At 37.3% G+C, this 19,357-nt stretch overlaps 1 protein-coding gene across 2 annotated transcripts in view; it reads right to left on the minus strand.

The window, feature by feature from the left end:
• The window catches only part of LOC148940785 (protein-associating with the carboxyl-terminal domain of ezrin), a 41,342-nt gene extending 22,282 nt beyond the window's left edge, over nt 1-19,060 (minus strand). The window contains exons 1-2 of one of the 2 annotated variants that reach the window (XM_089105695.1): nt 18,899-19,037; nt 6,624-6,803 (exon numbers count right to left, since the gene is read on the minus strand). Coding sequence is in view for 1 of the 2 variants with exons in the window: in XM_089105694.1 (XP_088961820.1) it covers nt 6,624-6,803; nt 18,895-19,038 (324 nt within the window). In the remaining variant the exon portion in view is untranslated. Of the gene's footprint in view, nt 1-6,623; nt 6,804-18,894 lie in introns of both variants that reach the window. The other variant, XM_089105694.1, reaches the window with a different exon arrangement.
• Between the last annotated feature and the right edge of the window lie 297 nt (nt 19,061-19,357).

Genomic DNA, 19,357 nt, shown 5'->3' on the forward strand with positions numbered 1-19,357 from the left:
GTCCTTCCATAATCTCCAATCTCATGCCAAAATTTTCCACATGGTCAGCAGCCTTTTTGGGATCATCATAAACACCTTAAAATCAAAAGCCGTAAGCCACTCACGCAGAAACAATTACTAGGTTAATTAGAGCCTCCAGATTGGAGGTGATAACACAGAGTGGGTCAGCGAATTTACCTGCCTCTGTGGCTAACACAGCTCTGACAATAACAACTACAGAGATATCAACAGACGTCTGGTACTTGCAACCTCCATTTTAAAACTTTTATGCCCATCTGGAAGAGCAAGAACTCATCAAAAACGGTTAAAGTGAACCTCTTCAACTTAGTCACCATTCCTATCGCCATTTATAGCTGCAAAACTTGAACTCCAAAAAGAGATTATCAGGTCCGCATCACGCTGCCTTTGAAACAAAATCATTAAGACGCATTCCTGGTATCATTTACCAGATAGAATTTCCAACATTAAGCTTCTCTGAAGTCTCAAGGTCAAACATCATCATCCTCGAAAAAATAAAACTACAACAGCTTAGATGACTAGGACAAACAAAACGTAGTGAAACAACTCGTTTTCCTAAGATAGCTTTTGAAGGCCGTATACACTGTTCTTGTCCTAGAGGGCACCCCAAAGAGATGGATAGGCATTGCCTCGTCAACCCACACCTTCTCCACCTAGCAGAAATGAAGTTCATATAAAAGCTATATCGATAGACTGGTAAAAGAAGAGACCCAAAAACGATTTTGGAAGACGGATGGGACTTCAGTCACGTCATAGGATTCATACTTTTGATCCGATATAGGATCCGCCTTTTCGAGTAAAAATAATTGAACCAAAGGTATTTTTTCTGAAATCAGCAAATTTAAAGTTTGAATATTGCCTATAATAATATTGCCTATTGTCGTTGGTTTCAATTAAATGAGAAATGTGTTGGGTAGAAGTATCACATAAATTTATCGAAGTTAGTGCATGAAGTTGAAGCTTTTAACTAGAAAACTTCCATGAAGCTTTGACAACATAGAGGTAAGCTTAACCAGTCTTAGGTTACTAAATTCAGACTCATTGGCTCCCATCTAAACGGTGGTGACATAAATCCTGTTTCTGGCATTTGCGAAACCTGTCAATTGTTGTGCGTTTATTTGTTTTTTCTTTTACGTTTTTCTGTCTTTCTTATTCTTTGGGTGATTCTATCAAGCCAATAGAAGAAAAATATTGAAAGATGGATATATTGATGGAAATATGAAGGGTATAATAATTATTGTTGATATAAAAGATAGAAATATTGAAAGATAGAAATTTTGATTTTTGGTGTCCTTTCTAATAACAAAACAGATCACACCACGGCGAGGTGCTATTTTCGGCCACTATGGGCCCCAAAAAAACAACCTTGACCCAAATAGAGTCAAAATACAGATTAGCAAAAACATTTAAATAGCCAACCAGTTTAAGACTTTGAAAACTCTTGTATAAAACCACTTAGTCTTTAAAGAAATTAATTTAAAAAAAACTTTCCGAAAAATAAGTTTTTCAAAGAAAAGTAAAGGCCATTTTAAACTTAACCTCAGGAGATACAAATACTTGTTAAAATTCAAACTCAAAACGACCAGAAATTACTATTAAAGAATAAATGAAACCCAAAACAAACAGAAATTAAATAAACAATCATAGCAAAAAACATACAACAAGTAATAATATAAATGAATAAAAAACACCCTGAGCCTTGGCTATTCTACTTTTAAGACCTTCACTGCCCCCACCATCTTTACTAATAATACTACCAAGGTAAGTGAAACTGCCCACCTGATCAATCTTTTCATTACCCAACGTCACCTTGTCATCTTCACTTATTCCTAGCCTTAGTGACTTAGTCTTCTTAACATTAATTTTCAAACCTATTCTAGCACCATGTAGTCACAAAACTTCTAAAACTTCATCCATTTTGCTCACACTTTCATCTAGGATGCTTAGATCCCCAGAATAATCTAAGTCCTGGAGAATTTTTCCTCCCCATTTGATTCGATGGTCTGCCATTGCCTTTCCTGTGCTCCTTAAGACAAAGTCAATCAAAATAATCCATATAAAGAGGGATAGAACACAGCCCTCCTTAAATCCTGATTTAATACAAAAACAGCTGATAACCTCATTTCCTACCTTAACCACAGCAGTGTTATCCTTGTACATAGCACTAATCACTTTAATGTATTTGTCTGGTATACCATACAAGGATAAAACCTTTACTAAAGCTCTTCTATCAACAGAATCGAACGCTTACTCATAATCTATAAAACTGAGGACCAAAGGTGTTTGAAAACTCAGGCACTTCTCAATTATTAGCCTAAGAGTGAAAAGTTGATCGACACATCCTCTACCTTTCCTAAAACCGCACTGTTCTTCAATTAAAACATTGTCTACGGAATCTCTCAGTCTAAAAAGTATCATATTACTAAGTAATTTACTACCTACAGAGACCAGACTAATGCCTGTATAATCACCACACTCACTTTTATCACCTTTCTTAAAAAGAGGCTTAAATAAGGTTTTCCTAAAATCGTTAGGTACTTCCATTCCCCTTTTTCAAAAATCATATTCATAATCTTCAGTAACTTATTTCTAACCTCCGAGCCACCATATTTAAGAAATTCATTTACCACCCTATCAGCACCTGGAGTCTTATTATTTTTTAATCCTTTTAGTACTGTCGCTAACTCCTCCTCACAAAACAAATCTTCCTTCACATCCAAGGTATCACAAACTTTTAGATTATCCTCTATTTCTTTTCCTGCAACTCAATGCCGGTTAAGTAAATTCTCGAAATGTTCAGCCCATCTCTCTCTAGATATTCCCTTATCTTTAATTGTGGCCGCATTTTTATCTTTAACTGGGCCAAGTCCAGATTGACTACTCCCTCTCAATTTGTTAACATGCCAATTACAATATTTTACTATTATGCCGTCTAGCTGAATCTTCCAGATCTTCAGCAATTTTATCCATGATCTCCACTTCACACCTCCTTGGTTCATATTTTAATGCTTTCTCCAGTTTTGTTACATTCCTTTTGTTTTCACATGATCTATCACTCAGATAATTCTTTTACAAGCCCTTTCTTCTTTCTACTAAACATAAAGCCTTTTCACTAATATTCTTAGCTACATTCCTATCTTTCTTCCTTAAGACACCATCAGCAACTTCGAAAATTATTTCCTAAAATTATTCCATCTATCTTCCACATTGTCAAAATTTAAACTCTCTAGTTTAGTATTCAACCGTTCCTGGAAAGTTTCTCTCAAATTCTCATCCTGGAGTCTACCAACATCATAACTTCCCGGGAGGTAGTTACCCTTCCGATATTTCAGCTTTAAATTAACCTTTGACACTACTAGATGGTGATCTTTACTTTTAATATCAATAACGGCACTCCTTTACACCCTAGTATCTTGTATTGATCCTGCCAGTCTTCGGTTTACTATAGCATAATCAATAAGGCTTGCTGTCTTACCATCACGTGAATACCATGTTAACTTTTATGACCAAACCTTTGAGTCATTTGAGTCAAACATGAGTCATTTTATGACCAAACACGGTATTGGTTATAACTAGATTGTTGTACTTACAAAATTGCAAAAGTCTGTAGCCACTACTGTTTTCATTTCGTACACCAATTTTACTTAGGCTAGGATACCCTCTATCCCTATTCCTACCGACCTGGGCGCTAAAATCTCCCAGTAATAACGTCAGGGACCCTGTCTCCTGTATCTGTAAGTAAAATTCATCTGAGTCACTAGTATCTCCGTCAGTCGGTTCTACAGGGGCGTATACTAATATAACTGATACCCTGAACTTAGCAATTTCCTTATTCATCATGAGCCCTACTCCCTGTCTACGTACCCCATCCTTCCTGCCTGAGTAAACAAATTCTATATCACCTAATTTCATGCTTCATACCCCTGGGATATGAGTTTCTGAAACTCCTATTAAATCCAGTTCGAATCGTCTGAATTCGTCAGTCAAAATGTCGATACGATAGTCTTTTTTTAAAGTCGTAACATTCCAAGTTCCAATTTTCATGTTCTTTAAATCATTGAAATTATTTTCGCCTCAGGAAAAGCAGTGATCCCGGATACCAGTGCAGGACGGGGATCACATATCTTCTCAAGTCTACACCGAAGTGCTTAAGCCGGCTTAGAACCAGACAACAAGAAGTCCTGGGACCTCCATGAATGGAGGCTTTGTGTAGTCCTGGGTCCACATTGGTCAAAACATGGTTTTCAGCACTTGGCGATGCTCTTCTATCAACAAGAGTGGAAAACCTGCACAGACAATCTCAATGCTACTAACTCCCACTCATTATATATTAATTCTTACAAATATTATGCTACTACGGGGAGGCAGCCCATAGTAAATAAATTAGCTAGGAAGAGGTTTTTCTGCCCGAAGACACCCGTCAAAACATACCAAGCCCAGAAGAATTGTCCATTAGGCAAAATCCCATGCAAATGCTGTGTCGTTTACTAGGTTATAATTTCCTTGAGGGGCTACCCTCCTCACGTGAGAATAGAGTTGACCGCAAGGTCCCCAGTCTTGCAGGTACCCCGAAAGGGTCGAGGCAGCCCTTTGCAGAGGCCGTTGTCCATAGATCTGGATCTTACGTCCTGCCGCAGTTGATCCTCCCGCAATGGTGTTCTGCATCACCAATTTAACCCATTACTGGGAGAAGGTTTTAACTCATAGGACTTGTGGACAAACCAGTGGGCCCTTTTGAGTGTACATTTGAGGGGCATTCTTCCTCCTCCGCCTGCATTTGTGACGCTGGGCGAGGGTGCCCTAGTTTCTATTATGGACCCCCGGGGACAAGGTTCCCCTTGGTCCGTGCCTCCTATGGAGGTACCCTACATATCTGTAGGGCGTTCCCCTATCACCACCTGGGGACACGCTGAATGGCCTGGGGGAGGCCAGGAACAAAAATATGAAATTAATTAAAACTATTATGTTTCCTTTAAACATGGAGGATGATATAGTCTTCTGTATGACTTTTTAAACATCAAATCATTACAGAGAAGTATGAATAAAGTTATACAGAAGACTTTTTGGTTTTCATATTTAATATAACTCAATATTAGCTTGTAAAACTAATGTCTATCCGAATGTACTGATTTACCTCAACATTAGCTTGTAAAACTAATGTAAAAAAAACTAATGTAAAACTAATGTCTAGTCTGTTTTATTGATTTACTTCAACATTAGCTTGTAAAACTAATGTAAAAACTATTCAATTTCCAATTTAATGAGCCCTTTTCGAAGTTTCTACGACAACTTCTTCGATACGAAGTGCCCTGGTCTAAAAGAAAAAAAATAAATAATAAATAATACAGTGTGCCAACATCATTGTTGTATACCCCCAGGGCATAACTTACAGCCCTTGCCCTGAGGGTTGTGGGGGAGTGACCTCCTCAAAAACATCTTCCGTCTAGAAATCAACTACGCTGAACAAAATGGCTATCCCAAAACTTTGGTTGGACGTGTTTCGGGAAATGGTGGGCGTGGAAGGGGTTTTAGTTGCCTTCCAATCACTTTCGACTATTAAAAAGGGCACAAGCCACTCCAATTTCCAATTGAATGAGCCCCTTTCGAAGTCTCTACGACAACCCCTTCGATACAAAGTGCCCTGGTCTAAAGGAAAAAATAATAAACAATACATTGTGCCAATATCGTTCCTATATGCCCCCATGGCATAACTTAAAACCCTTCCCATGAGGGTTGTGGTGGAGTGACCTCCTCAAAAACATACCCCCTATCTGGAAATCAACTACGCTGAACAAAATGACTATCTCAAAATTTTGATTGGATGTGTTTCGAGAAATGATGGGCGTGGAAGGGGTGCTAGTTGCCTTCCAATCATTTTCGACTATCAAAAAGGGCACAAGCTACTCCAATTTCCAATTGAATGAGCCCTTTTCGAAGTTTCTACGACAACTTCTTCGATACGAAGTACCCTGGTCTAAAGGAAAAAAAAATAACAAATAATACATTGTGCCAACATCATTCTTATATGCCCCCAGGGCATAACTTAAAATTATTTCTGGTTCAATTTTAACACCGTATTTAGAACATAAAACATATTTCCCCCTCTAGCTTAATTGCACTCAACTCATATAACCATCAAAATGCTTCTTTTTTTAATTTCATTGTGTTATTGAAATCTACTTGAAATGAAAATAAAATAGGACTTTCGTTTCCACAAGGTTACTCCCAAAAGTGTTTCCGCGATATTTTAAAGATTTAATACTAAAAGTCAACCTACTCCTAAAGATGACCTTGGTCTGCTAAACAGGGGTTGTTAGTTCAGCTTCCAGAGCATGAACTTGGTAGGTATAATAAGGAGCTTGCACCTGACCCTTCTGAAGATTATTTTTACCTTTAATGACGGTAATTATAAAGTCATGGGCTTTTGGAAGCAATCTTACCTCAGGATTATTATTTTCTTTGGCATAAAGTAACCACTAATACAGCTGATAATTCGCTTATTACCAAGACTAAGGTATATCATTGAGCAGCCAATGGCATTGCAATTTTTGCTTTTTCATCAAAAAATAGAACAATTTTTTTTAAATAAAGAAAAATACACTAACCTCTTTATGGAGGAACTCAACAACACTGAATAATGAATAAAGCCCATAACAAATTTCTTGATCTGTCACAGTAGTGAAATCAAGTACATTGCAGTTTTCAACTAAAATAGCCAAGCCAGCATCTTCACTTCTAGATCCAATATATCTTAATATATTAGGATGCCTTAAACTCTTCAAGAACTGAAATTAAAATACAAAATAATAAGGGCTAAGCCATCACGACAAACAGTTTAGCTACTTAAACTAAAGTCTAGCTGTTTAAAAAACAGTTTCATAAGATGATACATGTCAATGTGGAAAGATCTGTACAAGTATTATCAAAAATACAATTATTTGCTTGATTCACGCTAACTTGTCAGTGACCCACTTGAAAAAAAAAAATTCAGGCGGTAAATTTTAAATAATAGTTTGTTAAGCAGTGGCACAAGTGAAACCCATTTCAGACTGAACTTTATGAGCGTAATTTCTTGTAACAATGGCACAGAGACGGGTAAGAATCTTGGTTTCATTGTCCTCCTATCTCTCCAAATAGCCAAACTTTGTAAGATAGCGAAAAATTGAATAATGGCTCCCACAAAGTCACAGGGTCTGTGAGTGCATATCTAAAACAGAATACAGGGCGTTCTAAAATAATGAATTTACTACAATGAAATTTAACACACTGATAGAATGATTTCTTCCGTTTATGTTTACAGTATGGATCTAGCAACAGTAGGCCCTGATGTTTTGTAAGACGACAATTCATTGGTTTAGGTAAGAATTGAATGAAGGTGTGCCATTTCAGTCATTGTCTTTAGTCATCATTGTTAGAGGTAGGAAAAGGGGGCCAGAGTAACACTGAGGCTCCTCCTTTACACTCTACGTAAAACAACCTAAATAAATTCCATACTGAACTAGTTTTCACTACTGAACTAGTTTTCAAGGTGTCTACATCTAAACTAATCGGATTACATTTTCAAAATCTTGACGATCTGAGCTAGTTGTTGGATTAAATTAATTGTGTTGTTACGAATTGAACAATCTCAGGTAAAGTGAACTGTTTTGAACTTTTGAAACTGTTTCTTTAGCTTAATTGGATTAAAGCCTTTTTCTCTTGTTATCATCGTTTGTTCGAGGCCTCAGAATTTAAATGACAAAATACAAAAAAGGGACTTGGCCTTTGCTCGTTTCAAGGATTACCCATTATGGCCGGTTTGCGTGGTCAAGCTGATGAACCAAACTGGAAAAACTTTTCGATAATTTGTTTTTTGCTATGGGTCCCATGACCTACAGAATGTTGTTGAGGCAAAGCTGCAGGATTTTAAAGAAAATTATCCCGATGCCTCTAAAAAAAAAGCGTAAAAGGAGTAAAGAATGCTTTCCGTCAATACGAAAATCATCCAGATATTTAAATTGAAATTATTATGAGGGGCAACGATAAAAGCGGAAATACAGAAGGAACTGCAGTTTCTCTAGGCTTAGACGGTCCTGTTATTCATAATTAGGTTAACTCTACTCAAGCACAAGTAGATAAAATTAAAATGAATCGGAGGCAGGACATTGAGAAAAAAGTAATGGTAAAAATTAGTGCGTCAAATGATGGAGCGTCAACTATTACTCAGTCTGAGGATACTCAAAATATTCAGCTTGTTGCGTCAGAGATCTACGATTCGATCGTATTTGAATACAGTGGTAATAAAATAAAAAAGTCTTAATAGGGCCTAAAGGTCAAAATTAGTCTCCTGAATTTCATGTTGAAAAACTTGAAGAAAAGCTGGATGGTTTCGAGCAGGAGAAGCTGTTAGATTCGTTAGTATTTTCTGGACTAAAGAAAATACCAGGAGTTGAGTTAAATGTGACTGTATTTGATACTATTGTAAACAAAATGGGTTAGTCAACTATATCTCAGTCTCAACTACTAAAGGCTGTCAAATTCAGAATAATGAGCCCCACTGCCCCAAGCAATTCTATTAACACTATGACACCTGTCCTTTTAAAGTTCGCGAATAAAGAAATTGCTTATGGTGTATTTAGAGCTAAGTCAAAGCTAGCTAAATCAAGAATTTTCGTTAGCGAATACCCGACGAAAACGAAAAAGTCAATCCTAGGCGATGTGCGGGATCGTTATGGTCTAAAAATGTTTGGTCAGATTGTGGGCGCATTTTTATGCGCCAGCAAGGAGATATAAATTCCTAAAGAGCTAAGTCATTGTTTTTTCATTATTTTTATGTCCCCACCCCCCTCAGCACCATTTTTTTGTGTATTTTGCTATCGCTTTATTATTATTATTATTGTATTTTTTATTATTATCGTGTCTGTTGGTGTGTTTGATGGTAATTAGGATCCATGATGGATAGTGATTCAAATAAAGCACTAGCAAGACACTTAGAAAATCAGTTCCTGATTGAGGTTCATATTGAAATTCCTATTGGACGTGATGATTTTATGCTTAATCCGTTTAAACCTCTAAGGCAAGGTACATTTGTCAGGCCATCGGAAAATGGTTGTAGTTCAGATAAAGATGAACAAATATTTCGTATTTGCACATGGAATTGCCAAGTTACAACTGGTTATATGGATATTTTACAGTTGATTGAGCATTCGCATAGTGAATGTGATATAATTGGAATTTGTAAAACGTTTTTGAGCCAGGATCAGTCTCTCTTGGCTTATTCTTTTCCAAGTTACCAGCGAGGAGTAATGTCTCGGACTACTATGAACCGTGGTGGTGTTAGGTTTTTGGTAAAGACGAATCTGATTTAAAGATAAAGGAAGATTTAGTAATTTGAAGTGAAGATGGAAAGTGCGATATTGGAATTAGTAATGAACAATAAGGTGTTAGTAGCTGTGGAGTATAGGCCGCCCAGTGCTCGTTCGGAGGATTTTCTTGATGGTTTTGAGGAACTGATGAAATGAGTATTAGCTACAGGTTTGGATTTTATTTGCATGGGAGATTTTAATTTTAACCTTTTAGATTTTAGTTCAGATAACTTTTATTCTTTTTAATTTATGATTTCATATGGTCTTTACCATGTAGTGAGTTTACCCACGAGGATTTTTCGTCATTCTGCTGCATTAATTGAAAATATTTTTGTAAATTTAGACGACTTGAATCATAATTATGCTGATGTTATAATTTCCCCCGGTTCGGACATTTACCAAGAAGATATTTTAAATAAGATTGATAATCGGAATTTTTTCCGATTACTACAAGAAATAAAGTGAACTATCAGAGAAGGAAGGCTAAGAAACTGAGTTGTGAGCAATAATTAGTTGAGAATCAAGTTAGTAGCAAAAGAACATGGGGAGTTAACAATGAGATTATGGGAAGTAAGAAAGATTCTGAGCTACATGCACTTGAGATTGATAGTTTAGAATTACAGATAAACATGCAATTACAGATCAGTTTGGTGAGTATTCTTCAAAAGTTGGGCAAACTATACAGCAAGTAGGTAGAGAACATAAAGATCAGTTCCAGAAGGAGGAATTTTGTGACAAAAGAGGAGAAGGTGAATTTTCAGTTTGAGCCATGCACTAATGATGAATTAGAAAAGGTGATCAAGTTAATAAAATCTAACTCAGCTGGCATCTGACGGATTGAATCTTCGCGCCTTTAGAACAGTTATGATTTACCTTCTACCCTGTCTGCTTCATATCATAAATGTCTCACTACAAACTGGAACATTCTCGGGCACCTTAAAAGAAGCGAAAGGTGATCGCACTGCGTCAATGAGGTTTGAAGTGGAATATAGAGAACTGGAGACCTATTTCAGTCCTTCCATTATGCTCTAAGATAATGGAGAAAATTGTGCACCATCGTTTGCATGACAAAAAAAGGACTTCTTTCCAAAACACAATTTTGATTCAGGAAGAATCACTTGACGTCCCATGGTCTGCAGTACCTATCGGATTTTGCTATACTTGTCTTAAAGAAGGTGAACTTGCTTTTGCAGTTTTTGTGGATTTTAGAAAGGATTTTAATTATTTTATTACATAGATTAGAATGTTAGGGCGTCAGGGATTTACATCTCAACTGGTTTGAAAGTTTTTTAACTGAAAGTCTGTTAGAGTTATGTTATTTCTGGTCAGTACTTTATCAAAAGTGGCGTTCCGCAGGGCTCTGTCCTAGGCCACTAGCCTACTTTACATTATTTATGTTAATACGATGAGTTTCTACTTCCCATGTACTTTCCTTACTTCGTCCTTAGATGATACCGTTATTATTTTTTCTAGTCGTTGTGTTGAATCTTTAATAGAAAAGGTTAATAGTGCAATGGTCAAACGTTAAAATAAAATTTTACTTCTTTTATATCATGCAATAGTTAGTCCTTATATTTTAATGGTTGTGTTTTATGGGCTAGTGATTTTTACTCTAATTATAAACATATTCAAATTTTACAAAATAAAGTGGTGACAATAATTGGAGAATATGTGAAATATTCTAATAATACAGAGACGTGCTATAGAAAGTTAAGAGTGATAAATGTTGGAAAGCTCATTAATTATCAGGCTGCAATTTCTATATATCAATGTTGGAACAAAATATTCCCAGATATTTTTTCTCCTATTTATAAGAGTGATAGTTGTTTACATGAATATAGTACTAGAAATGTGGATAATCTTCTGATTGAGCATAGGCAGATTACTCAGACAGGATTTATGATTCGCCATTTGGGACCGAGTGTTTGGAATGTACTTCTGGCGAGTATTAAGGCGGCTGAAGATCTACAGCAATTAAAAAAAATATTAAAGAAGTATTTATTTGGAGGGGAGGATGAGGGACCCTAGTTTGTGTGGGTTTTTTTCACGAGAGAGATAGATTTAAAAAAAAAAATATTAGTTATTTAGTTGAATTTATGGATATTGAATGTTGTAGCCGTCCATCCTCTGAGATTAGTTTCTTCTTGGACGGATACTTGTTCAATGATTAAATGGAGTATTTTTTTTTTTTTTTAATAAAGTTTAATTCAATTCAAATACAGTTATGTCCTTATAACCGGCCAAATCGTCTCTAGGGGGAGAAACACCTCTATTATGAATCTCCCTTAAGAGTCTCTAGTTTTAAGTCACTTCAAATCCCCACGCTCATTGCTAGAGTGGGGGAGAAAACCTTCCAGTATTACCAAACGGTGGTCTTATCTTTACTCGACAAACCTGCTCAATCCTTCGAGCCGTATCTCCAGACATCTTCTCTCCTAGAAGATACCTCAACAGCATATAAATCACTTCCTATAGCAAGCTTGTATCGACTTCCCAACACCCATAACCTGGGCGAGAAGGATAAATTATAGGCACTTTAAAAAGGGTAAGAAAATAGCTATTTAACTCTCATAGTGACAAAAGAGAACTAAACTGAAAACAAATAACACACAAAAAGCACGATGTCCCTGGGGGCGGTTTCTTTTCGAGGTTCTGCCCAATAGCCGCAATTCACCCAAGTTCATAATTACGTAGGTTCTACAATCACTGAATTTCTGATCCAAGCCGATCTCACGCTAAACACGTGGCTTCGTAACCGTCTCCGCCGTCTGGATAAGTCATTGTCTAGTCGAATTTTACCCTCCCTTAATTAGTTGCTTTTCCCTTAAGACGACGGATTAATTTGGCAAAAGAAGAAGCGAACTCAGATTTATGGTTAGCTTAAAGTTACGGAAACTAATATTTAAATGATAGCTAGGGCCAGAGACGAACAATAACTTTAAAGAGGGAATTAAGTTATGAACAGGACGTTTATCTTATAATTAGGGCCAGAGCCCAACAATCATATCTGAATGTGACTCATTCAGGGGTTTTCTTCGTCCTTCTACAGCAGATTTTCGAAATGAAAAGAATTTACAATGGAATTATTTATTAGTTATTTGAGTCTGTCCCTGAGGTAGCCCAAAACAAACCAAAAATAGGAGACTAAGAATTGGCAAATTAAAGCTTATAAAAAAAAAAAACAAAAAAAAACATCCCAAAATTGATCGCATAGCTTCCAAAGATCACTTTCAGCCAATCTTGGAAGAGACTTGAGACATGGGAGATTGCTGAAACCAGAACTTCTTCATAAATGATCATTACTAGCACACTTTACCAAGTTTTAAAGGTACACAGAGAGGCTGATCATGCTTGCAAATAGGACGTCTCTGACACTACTAGAGTAGCTTTCTCCAGCTAGATTGTATACTTCCTGGGGCATCCTCGATGACTAGAATGATTTTTACTCTTTCTTTTTAAATTGATGTTCCTCTAGGTCTCGTGTTTCATTAAGTTTAAATTGATGCCGGAAATTCTAACTGAATTTCTTAGAAGAAGTCGGTCTTGCAGTAGCTTTTGACAAAATTTGGTTTTTGCTGGAGCTCCATCTGATCTCCTGTAGTGTTTAAGGCTATTACTACTGCTGTTCCCAGTGAAATTACGGTGCTTAGTAAATAAGCAGAGAAATTATCCTAAAAACTGTGAGTGAAAACTTTGTTGTCACTCTGCATTACTGAACTAAAAAAAACTGACTGAAGAATGTTTATCATCTATAGCGTAGAAATCTAAAATATGCTCTTGGTAGGCTACTGTATAAAAAAAATTCTAACAGTATTTCCACACTTTTTTCAGCATAGACTCATAAAAAAAACTGTCAGAGTACGGATGTGCCCCTTTTCTGGTGAGATTAAAATCTGTGCTTCAGTACCAGAAAAGAAATATCTCAGTAGATTGGTGACAAACAAAGGAGGCTAAAGCTTAAATACAATTAGAAAAGCAAGAGAAGTCCAAAAAAATTTGGAACAAAGAAAACTCAATATGTGTCTAAGCCTTTGGAACGTATAACACATGGATCATTTATAAAGCATTATTTGTACTTATTCATTTTTGACGTGACTTTGTCGCATTTGTCATTTCTAGCCCGTTATTTTATGTTTATATGATAAGAATTTGTGTTTTGTTTATAATTATTAATTGCTCCTCAGTTTCTGTATTTATTAAAAAAATAAAATTATAATAAAATTAACAAACACAAGCACATAAAATTATTTCATATGCATTAATTGCACTTCATAAAGCATTCTATTTACTTGTAGCCTAGTATGCTTAGGTATAAATTTATTTGACGAATCAGGTATATTTTTTTTTTTCTCTCTTTTTTCCACCTCCTCTCCTCTCGGTGACTTTCAAATTTTCTTTAAAAATATCTCATAATTTATTTAATGTCACCTACTCTTTTCTTAATAAAAAACTAAAAAACTTCTTCAAAAATTTCAAAATATTAAATTTATATAAAATTGAGCATTCCAAAATATATCAGGTTATAAAAAATAGAGGTATACTAGATTTCAATTTTCATATACCTTTTAGGTTCATCCGATATCTCAGGCTGCCCTTCCCCCTTAGGGCACCCCTTCCATCGTGACCTTAAATTACACTTTTCAAATCCTTTTTCATCAACCTCTATTTCCCCCGATATATAATTTACTTTTACCCCCCATCCCCCAAAATAACAATATAAAAAAAAGTAAGAAAGAAATGAAAAACTACCTTTACAAAAAAAAATACTAATAGGTAGAATGTCTCATTATCCCTTCACTTCATTACCTTTATTACTCATCTTACCTTTCCCCTTTGGCTGCTCAATTCTCTTTAAACTTTATCTTTATCCTACTTTTAATACTTCTCAATTCTCTTTAAAACTTTATCTTTATCCTACTTTTAATACTTATTTCTTTATCATTCTTTTATTCCTTTTTTAAGTAACATTTCAATTTCTAATTAAAAATTCTTACAAAAACTTTTTCTTTTTTATTTATTTTTTTTCCCTTTCTTTTTCTTTTTTTTTCTTTCTTTTTTTTCCCTTCTTCAGGTATATTTATGAGTAAAAAATTTTGTAGCACTTACTGCCTTAAACACATTTGGAGTATTCAAGACCATTGTGTTTAATTTGTAATAAACCAATTTTATACAACTTATCTTAGCTACCCATACTCCACCTACAGCTCGAATCTTTTGGTTCGGTTGTAGACAATCCCAAGCCTGCAAAATGAGCAGGGTGGGCAGTGGGCTTGCAGCCCACTCCCAGAACCAGGGAAGAAACTTCCTGGGGAAGTACTGCCTACAAAAGAAACATCAAAGAAGAAAATAACCGGAATTCCCTTTTCAACGACAACCTTTGCACCCACCCAACAGACAAGATTTTGAATGTGAAAATACCACTAACCAATTTGAACTTGAACGTTCAAACGCTAGCACAGCAGTCAAAGGTAGAACAGCTGGAGATAGACATGACCCGCTATTGATTAAACATCATTATCCTCTCGGAAGTGACCTGGCTGGGAAAGAGAAAGCAACTGCTCAGCAGTGGAAACACCTGAATTTTCAATGACCATGAAACAAGACGTGAAACTGGAGTAGCCATAGTCATTACGAAAACTGTGACAAAATCATTGATTAGCTGGAAACCCGTGAACAACCGCATTATGACTGTTCGATTCCACAGGAAGCATGCCAAAATGACCCTGGTTGTGGGCTATACGCCAACTAATGAAGCCACAGATGACCAGAAAGAGACATTCTATAACGAACTGAACTCTGTCCTGAAAGATGTACCTAGACATGGCATCCTCTGTGTCACAGCGGATTTCTATGCGAAGGTTGGCAACGATGGAGACTATCGTGTCGAAGCCCTGGGCAACCATGGTCTTGGAGAACGTGCCAAAAGTTGAATGGATAATAGGAAAGCCTCCGTCCAATGGCTTGGTTGCTGCTTACACTCTCCTCACCCACAAATATATCCACAAGTTCTCCTGGACTTCACCTGACGGACTTACGAAAAACCAGATCCGCCACTTTCTGATAAATAAAAAGTGGTAGACATAGCCTTGCGGTGTACGCATATTCAGAGGCGTTGATATCTTCTCTGACCATAACTAGACAGTTGCCAAAATCAGGGTTAAGTTGTCGGCTTCAAGACAGGTAAATACAGCTAGGCAACAACCCTATGGGCGTAGGGAGGGGGGCGGGGGGGCCGCGGCCCCCCCCCCCTAAGACCTTCAAATTTAAATTAGATATGGCTGAAAAAGCAGATGGTTGAAAAAGCAGTTGATAAAAGGTAGATGGTTGAAAAAACTGGAAATAAACAGAAATGTTCAAATATCGCTTCCGATATCGATATCGTACTGCGACACGCGCAAATTTTCGTTTTTACTATAGCACCGAAAATCGCTGCTTAGCACACGAAATTGGGCAATTTTAACACTTTGGGAATTAACCGTTGTGGCAGCCCTGTACAAGTTACTACCTCGTGGTATATCAAATAAGATTAATGCTGAAGCATATTGATGATTTATAATTTTTGGTGATTAATTATTAATAAAGATTTCATAGGTATGATAGAACTTGCTGGCAATGTAAGTTTTTGTGAACTCCCAACATAACTTCAGCTCTCCCCCACCTTTCATCACAAATTCGTCTGCCCCCCCCCCCCAAGGCAAGAAGTTACGTAAGCCCATGTCGATATAACTTTATTTCCCCTCTCCATCACACAATCGACTGCCCCCCCCCCCCCGAGACAATATTCTGCCTACGCCCATGAACAGCTCTACAAGTGAGAAAAAAATGAACGAACAAGAAATTTGGTCAGTTTAAATTGAAGCTTATCAACATGTTCGAAGACCTTTGTCAACTGAGAGATGAACATCTAGAGATAGCTTCAGCAGCTATCACATAGACCTAAAATTATGTCACCAATGAACCGCTTAGTCTGAAATAGCAATCGAAGGGACAGTGGATCTCCGCAAAGTCATGGGACCTAATCAATAAGAGGGCCGACAAGAAAACAGCCCTTCTCAGTACCATGTTCCCTAATGCAAGCGAAACCCTCGAACTGGAGTATGCAATGCTTGATAAGGCTATCAAGAAAAGCGTCGGCTCTGATAAGCGTCGTAGCCTTGAGCTGAAAGCTGAGAAGGCTGAAGAATATGCTAGACGGAGAGACTCTTGGTCAGTGTACAGTATCACCAACAAGATGGTTGCACAACGTTCAAAGTCAGATGGACGCGTCAGGAATGAGACACGACAACTCCTTACTGATCATGATAGAGTAAATGGTTAAAGGTAAAAATGTAAAGGGTACAGCACTAGACCCTTAAATTCCAAACCAGCGGTGCTGATCTCCGTTTCAAGGCCCTTCAGCCAGGAAGTGCAATGGGGTTTGGGGGTCAGCCATCCTGTGCTTTTGCACACCATTCCTTCTTACCTACCCCAGATTTCTATAGGTGCCCATTTAGAGCTGGGTCGACACTGGCTGAGCTTGCAGAGTCACGCCACTGACCCCCCGTCCCGAACCAAATAACTCGCCACACCAGGAATCAAACCCCCACTCTTCGGACAAAGGATTCCAAATCAGGTGCGCCAACCACTCGGCTAGACAACTACGAAAGACAAAGTAAATGAAGCCTGGGCGACGAATTTCAAAAAGTTGCTCAAAAGACAGCCACTGCCGATCCTCCAGAATTACCTTTCACGCCATTTCTAAACCTAGCCACTGATATTGAATTACTCTTGCTGGGAGATAATGCAGGCAGCTAAGAATCTTAGGTATGGCAAGTCCCAGGAGGAAGACCGGATCGTAGACGAGATGATTAAATGCTCTACAACTGTGCAGACAACACTCTTTGCAAAAGGGAAAAAGTTCCAAAAGACTGGATGAAAAACACGCAAAAATATTCAAAAAAGGTGAAGTTGCAAAGTGCGAAAATTGGAAAGGTATCATCCAAGTCTCAATACCTGGCAAACTATTAGCTATTGTCCTTCTTAGTAGGATCCAATCAGCATTAAACGACCATCTCCAGGAGGAGCACCACAGATTCTGGTCAAATCCTTCGTGCGCTGAAGTCATTTTCACTCTGAGAATGTTATTGAAGAACCAAATGAATAGCGAAATAAGGTGCAATTGGTCTTGCTAGATGTACAAGAAAGCTACTCCGTAGTACACCAAACCATTTGGAAGGTCATCCGATACTACAGGATACCCGATAAGCTCGTCGGAATCGTCAAATCGTTCAACAAAGACACATAATGCTGAGTAAAAACAAGTGATGGAACACACCATTACTTCCACGTCATGACAGGGGTGAAGCAAGGTTGTGTGCTATCACCACTGTTGTTCATCGTCATGTTGACTATATCCTTCAAACCTGTGACGGCCATGGAATCCAGTTAGGAAATAAACACTTGGAGATGCTGAATTCGCAGATGATATCAGTCTCCTAGATACCTCCAAGGAAAAGCTTCAACAACATATCAACTAAGTCAGAGACGCTGCCAATTCTTTCGGCCTCAAAATCAATGCCAGCAAAATAAAAAGTATGGCAAACACTGGATTCCCACTTGACCTACAGCAGACCATTGAGTAAGTTGTGGATTTTAAGTATTTGCGGAGCACCATCCCAGACACCAGCTCATGCCAAAGAGTCAAGCTCAAAACCGGCCAACCAAATGCATTTTTAAGGAAACTACCCAGATTTGCCGTAGCCAGCAGTATTCTCTCCAACTCAAGCTAAGGCTGTTCAACAGCAACGTCCTCTTGACACCTTACTATGGTTCCAAAACCTGGCACTTAGTGCAACACCTTGAAAAGAAACTCCTTATGTTCGAAAATACGTGTTAAAGGTGCATTTTAAATATCCATTGTATCCAAAAATAGTAACCAGAAAGAGAATGTCTCCAAAAACACCTTACAAAGCAGCTATTGAACTGACCTCTCAAATCACAACACCTCCCTTCAACCTGGATGGGAAGGTCTCTGAGAGGTAACAGTGATGGAAGACGACTGGCGATTCTTCTTGGATGCCCTATTAACCTTTCGGAGGCACATGAGGATCTAAGAAGTCTAAGGTCAGACCCTTAGTTACCTTAACCCATACTTCAGTGCCAAATAAAACCCGATTATGGATCTGTTCAGCTCTGTCATTAAATTGCAGCTAGATGTCTAACACAAAGAAAGATTGATTTTTCATTATGTTTGCAGCTTAGTGGCATGCCTCCTGACTAGGATAATACTAGAAAGATGCAATTACACAAAACAGTTATTTCCACTTAGTGAATACTATACAGCCAAAATTTTAAGGATGACAAGTAGGTTTTTAGGGAGGGGTGATTATCTGATAATTTGAAAAAGTAGGGTTTTTTGTCCCCCAATTTCGTTTTCTTCTCATTTGAGCTACATTTTCCAAATATATCCGTCGATGTTTCATTATAGCCATTTTGGAAATGTTTAATATGAAAAAAACATATGCGAAGAAACAAATCAGAAAAAGGAACTTACATACTCTGAATTAATCTTGCTTTTGTCATTTACAAGAATGCCTGCATAGGCTGTATTACCAGGTAGAATCAAAAGATGGAATCCAGGCAGTAGCTCAATTCGATGATTTATATCCAATTTTTCTGCTGAACCTTTGTTGCCCATTTTTACATTTCAAGGGAAGTCTGAAACTACAGTAAAATCAATAGAACTAAATTATATGAAAAATTCTCACTATGGATGCTGCATAACTTTGTTGAATATAAATTATCCCCTTGAAAATAAACCTTTAACTTGACATCAAATTGGTATCTACCAAAGCATCAAACAAAACATTCCTGCCTGAAGTAGATTTATTAAAAAAAAAATTATGGTTTTTAATTACTCAGGTGAGCCTATTGTATTCTAAAAACATCACTTAGGATTCAAACAAGGTGCAATATGCTGAACTTACTGCTAGAAACTGAACAGGGGGAAGAACAAC

The sequence above is a fragment of the Artemia sp. Qi Xiang Cuo genome, chromosome 19 (assembly GCF_049724085.1).
Source record: "Artemia sp. Qi Xiang Cuo chromosome 19, ASM4972408v1, whole genome shotgun sequence".
In the NCBI taxonomy this organism is placed as follows: Eukaryota; Metazoa; Arthropoda; class Branchiopoda; order Anostraca; family Artemiidae; genus Artemia; species Artemia sp. Qi Xiang Cuo.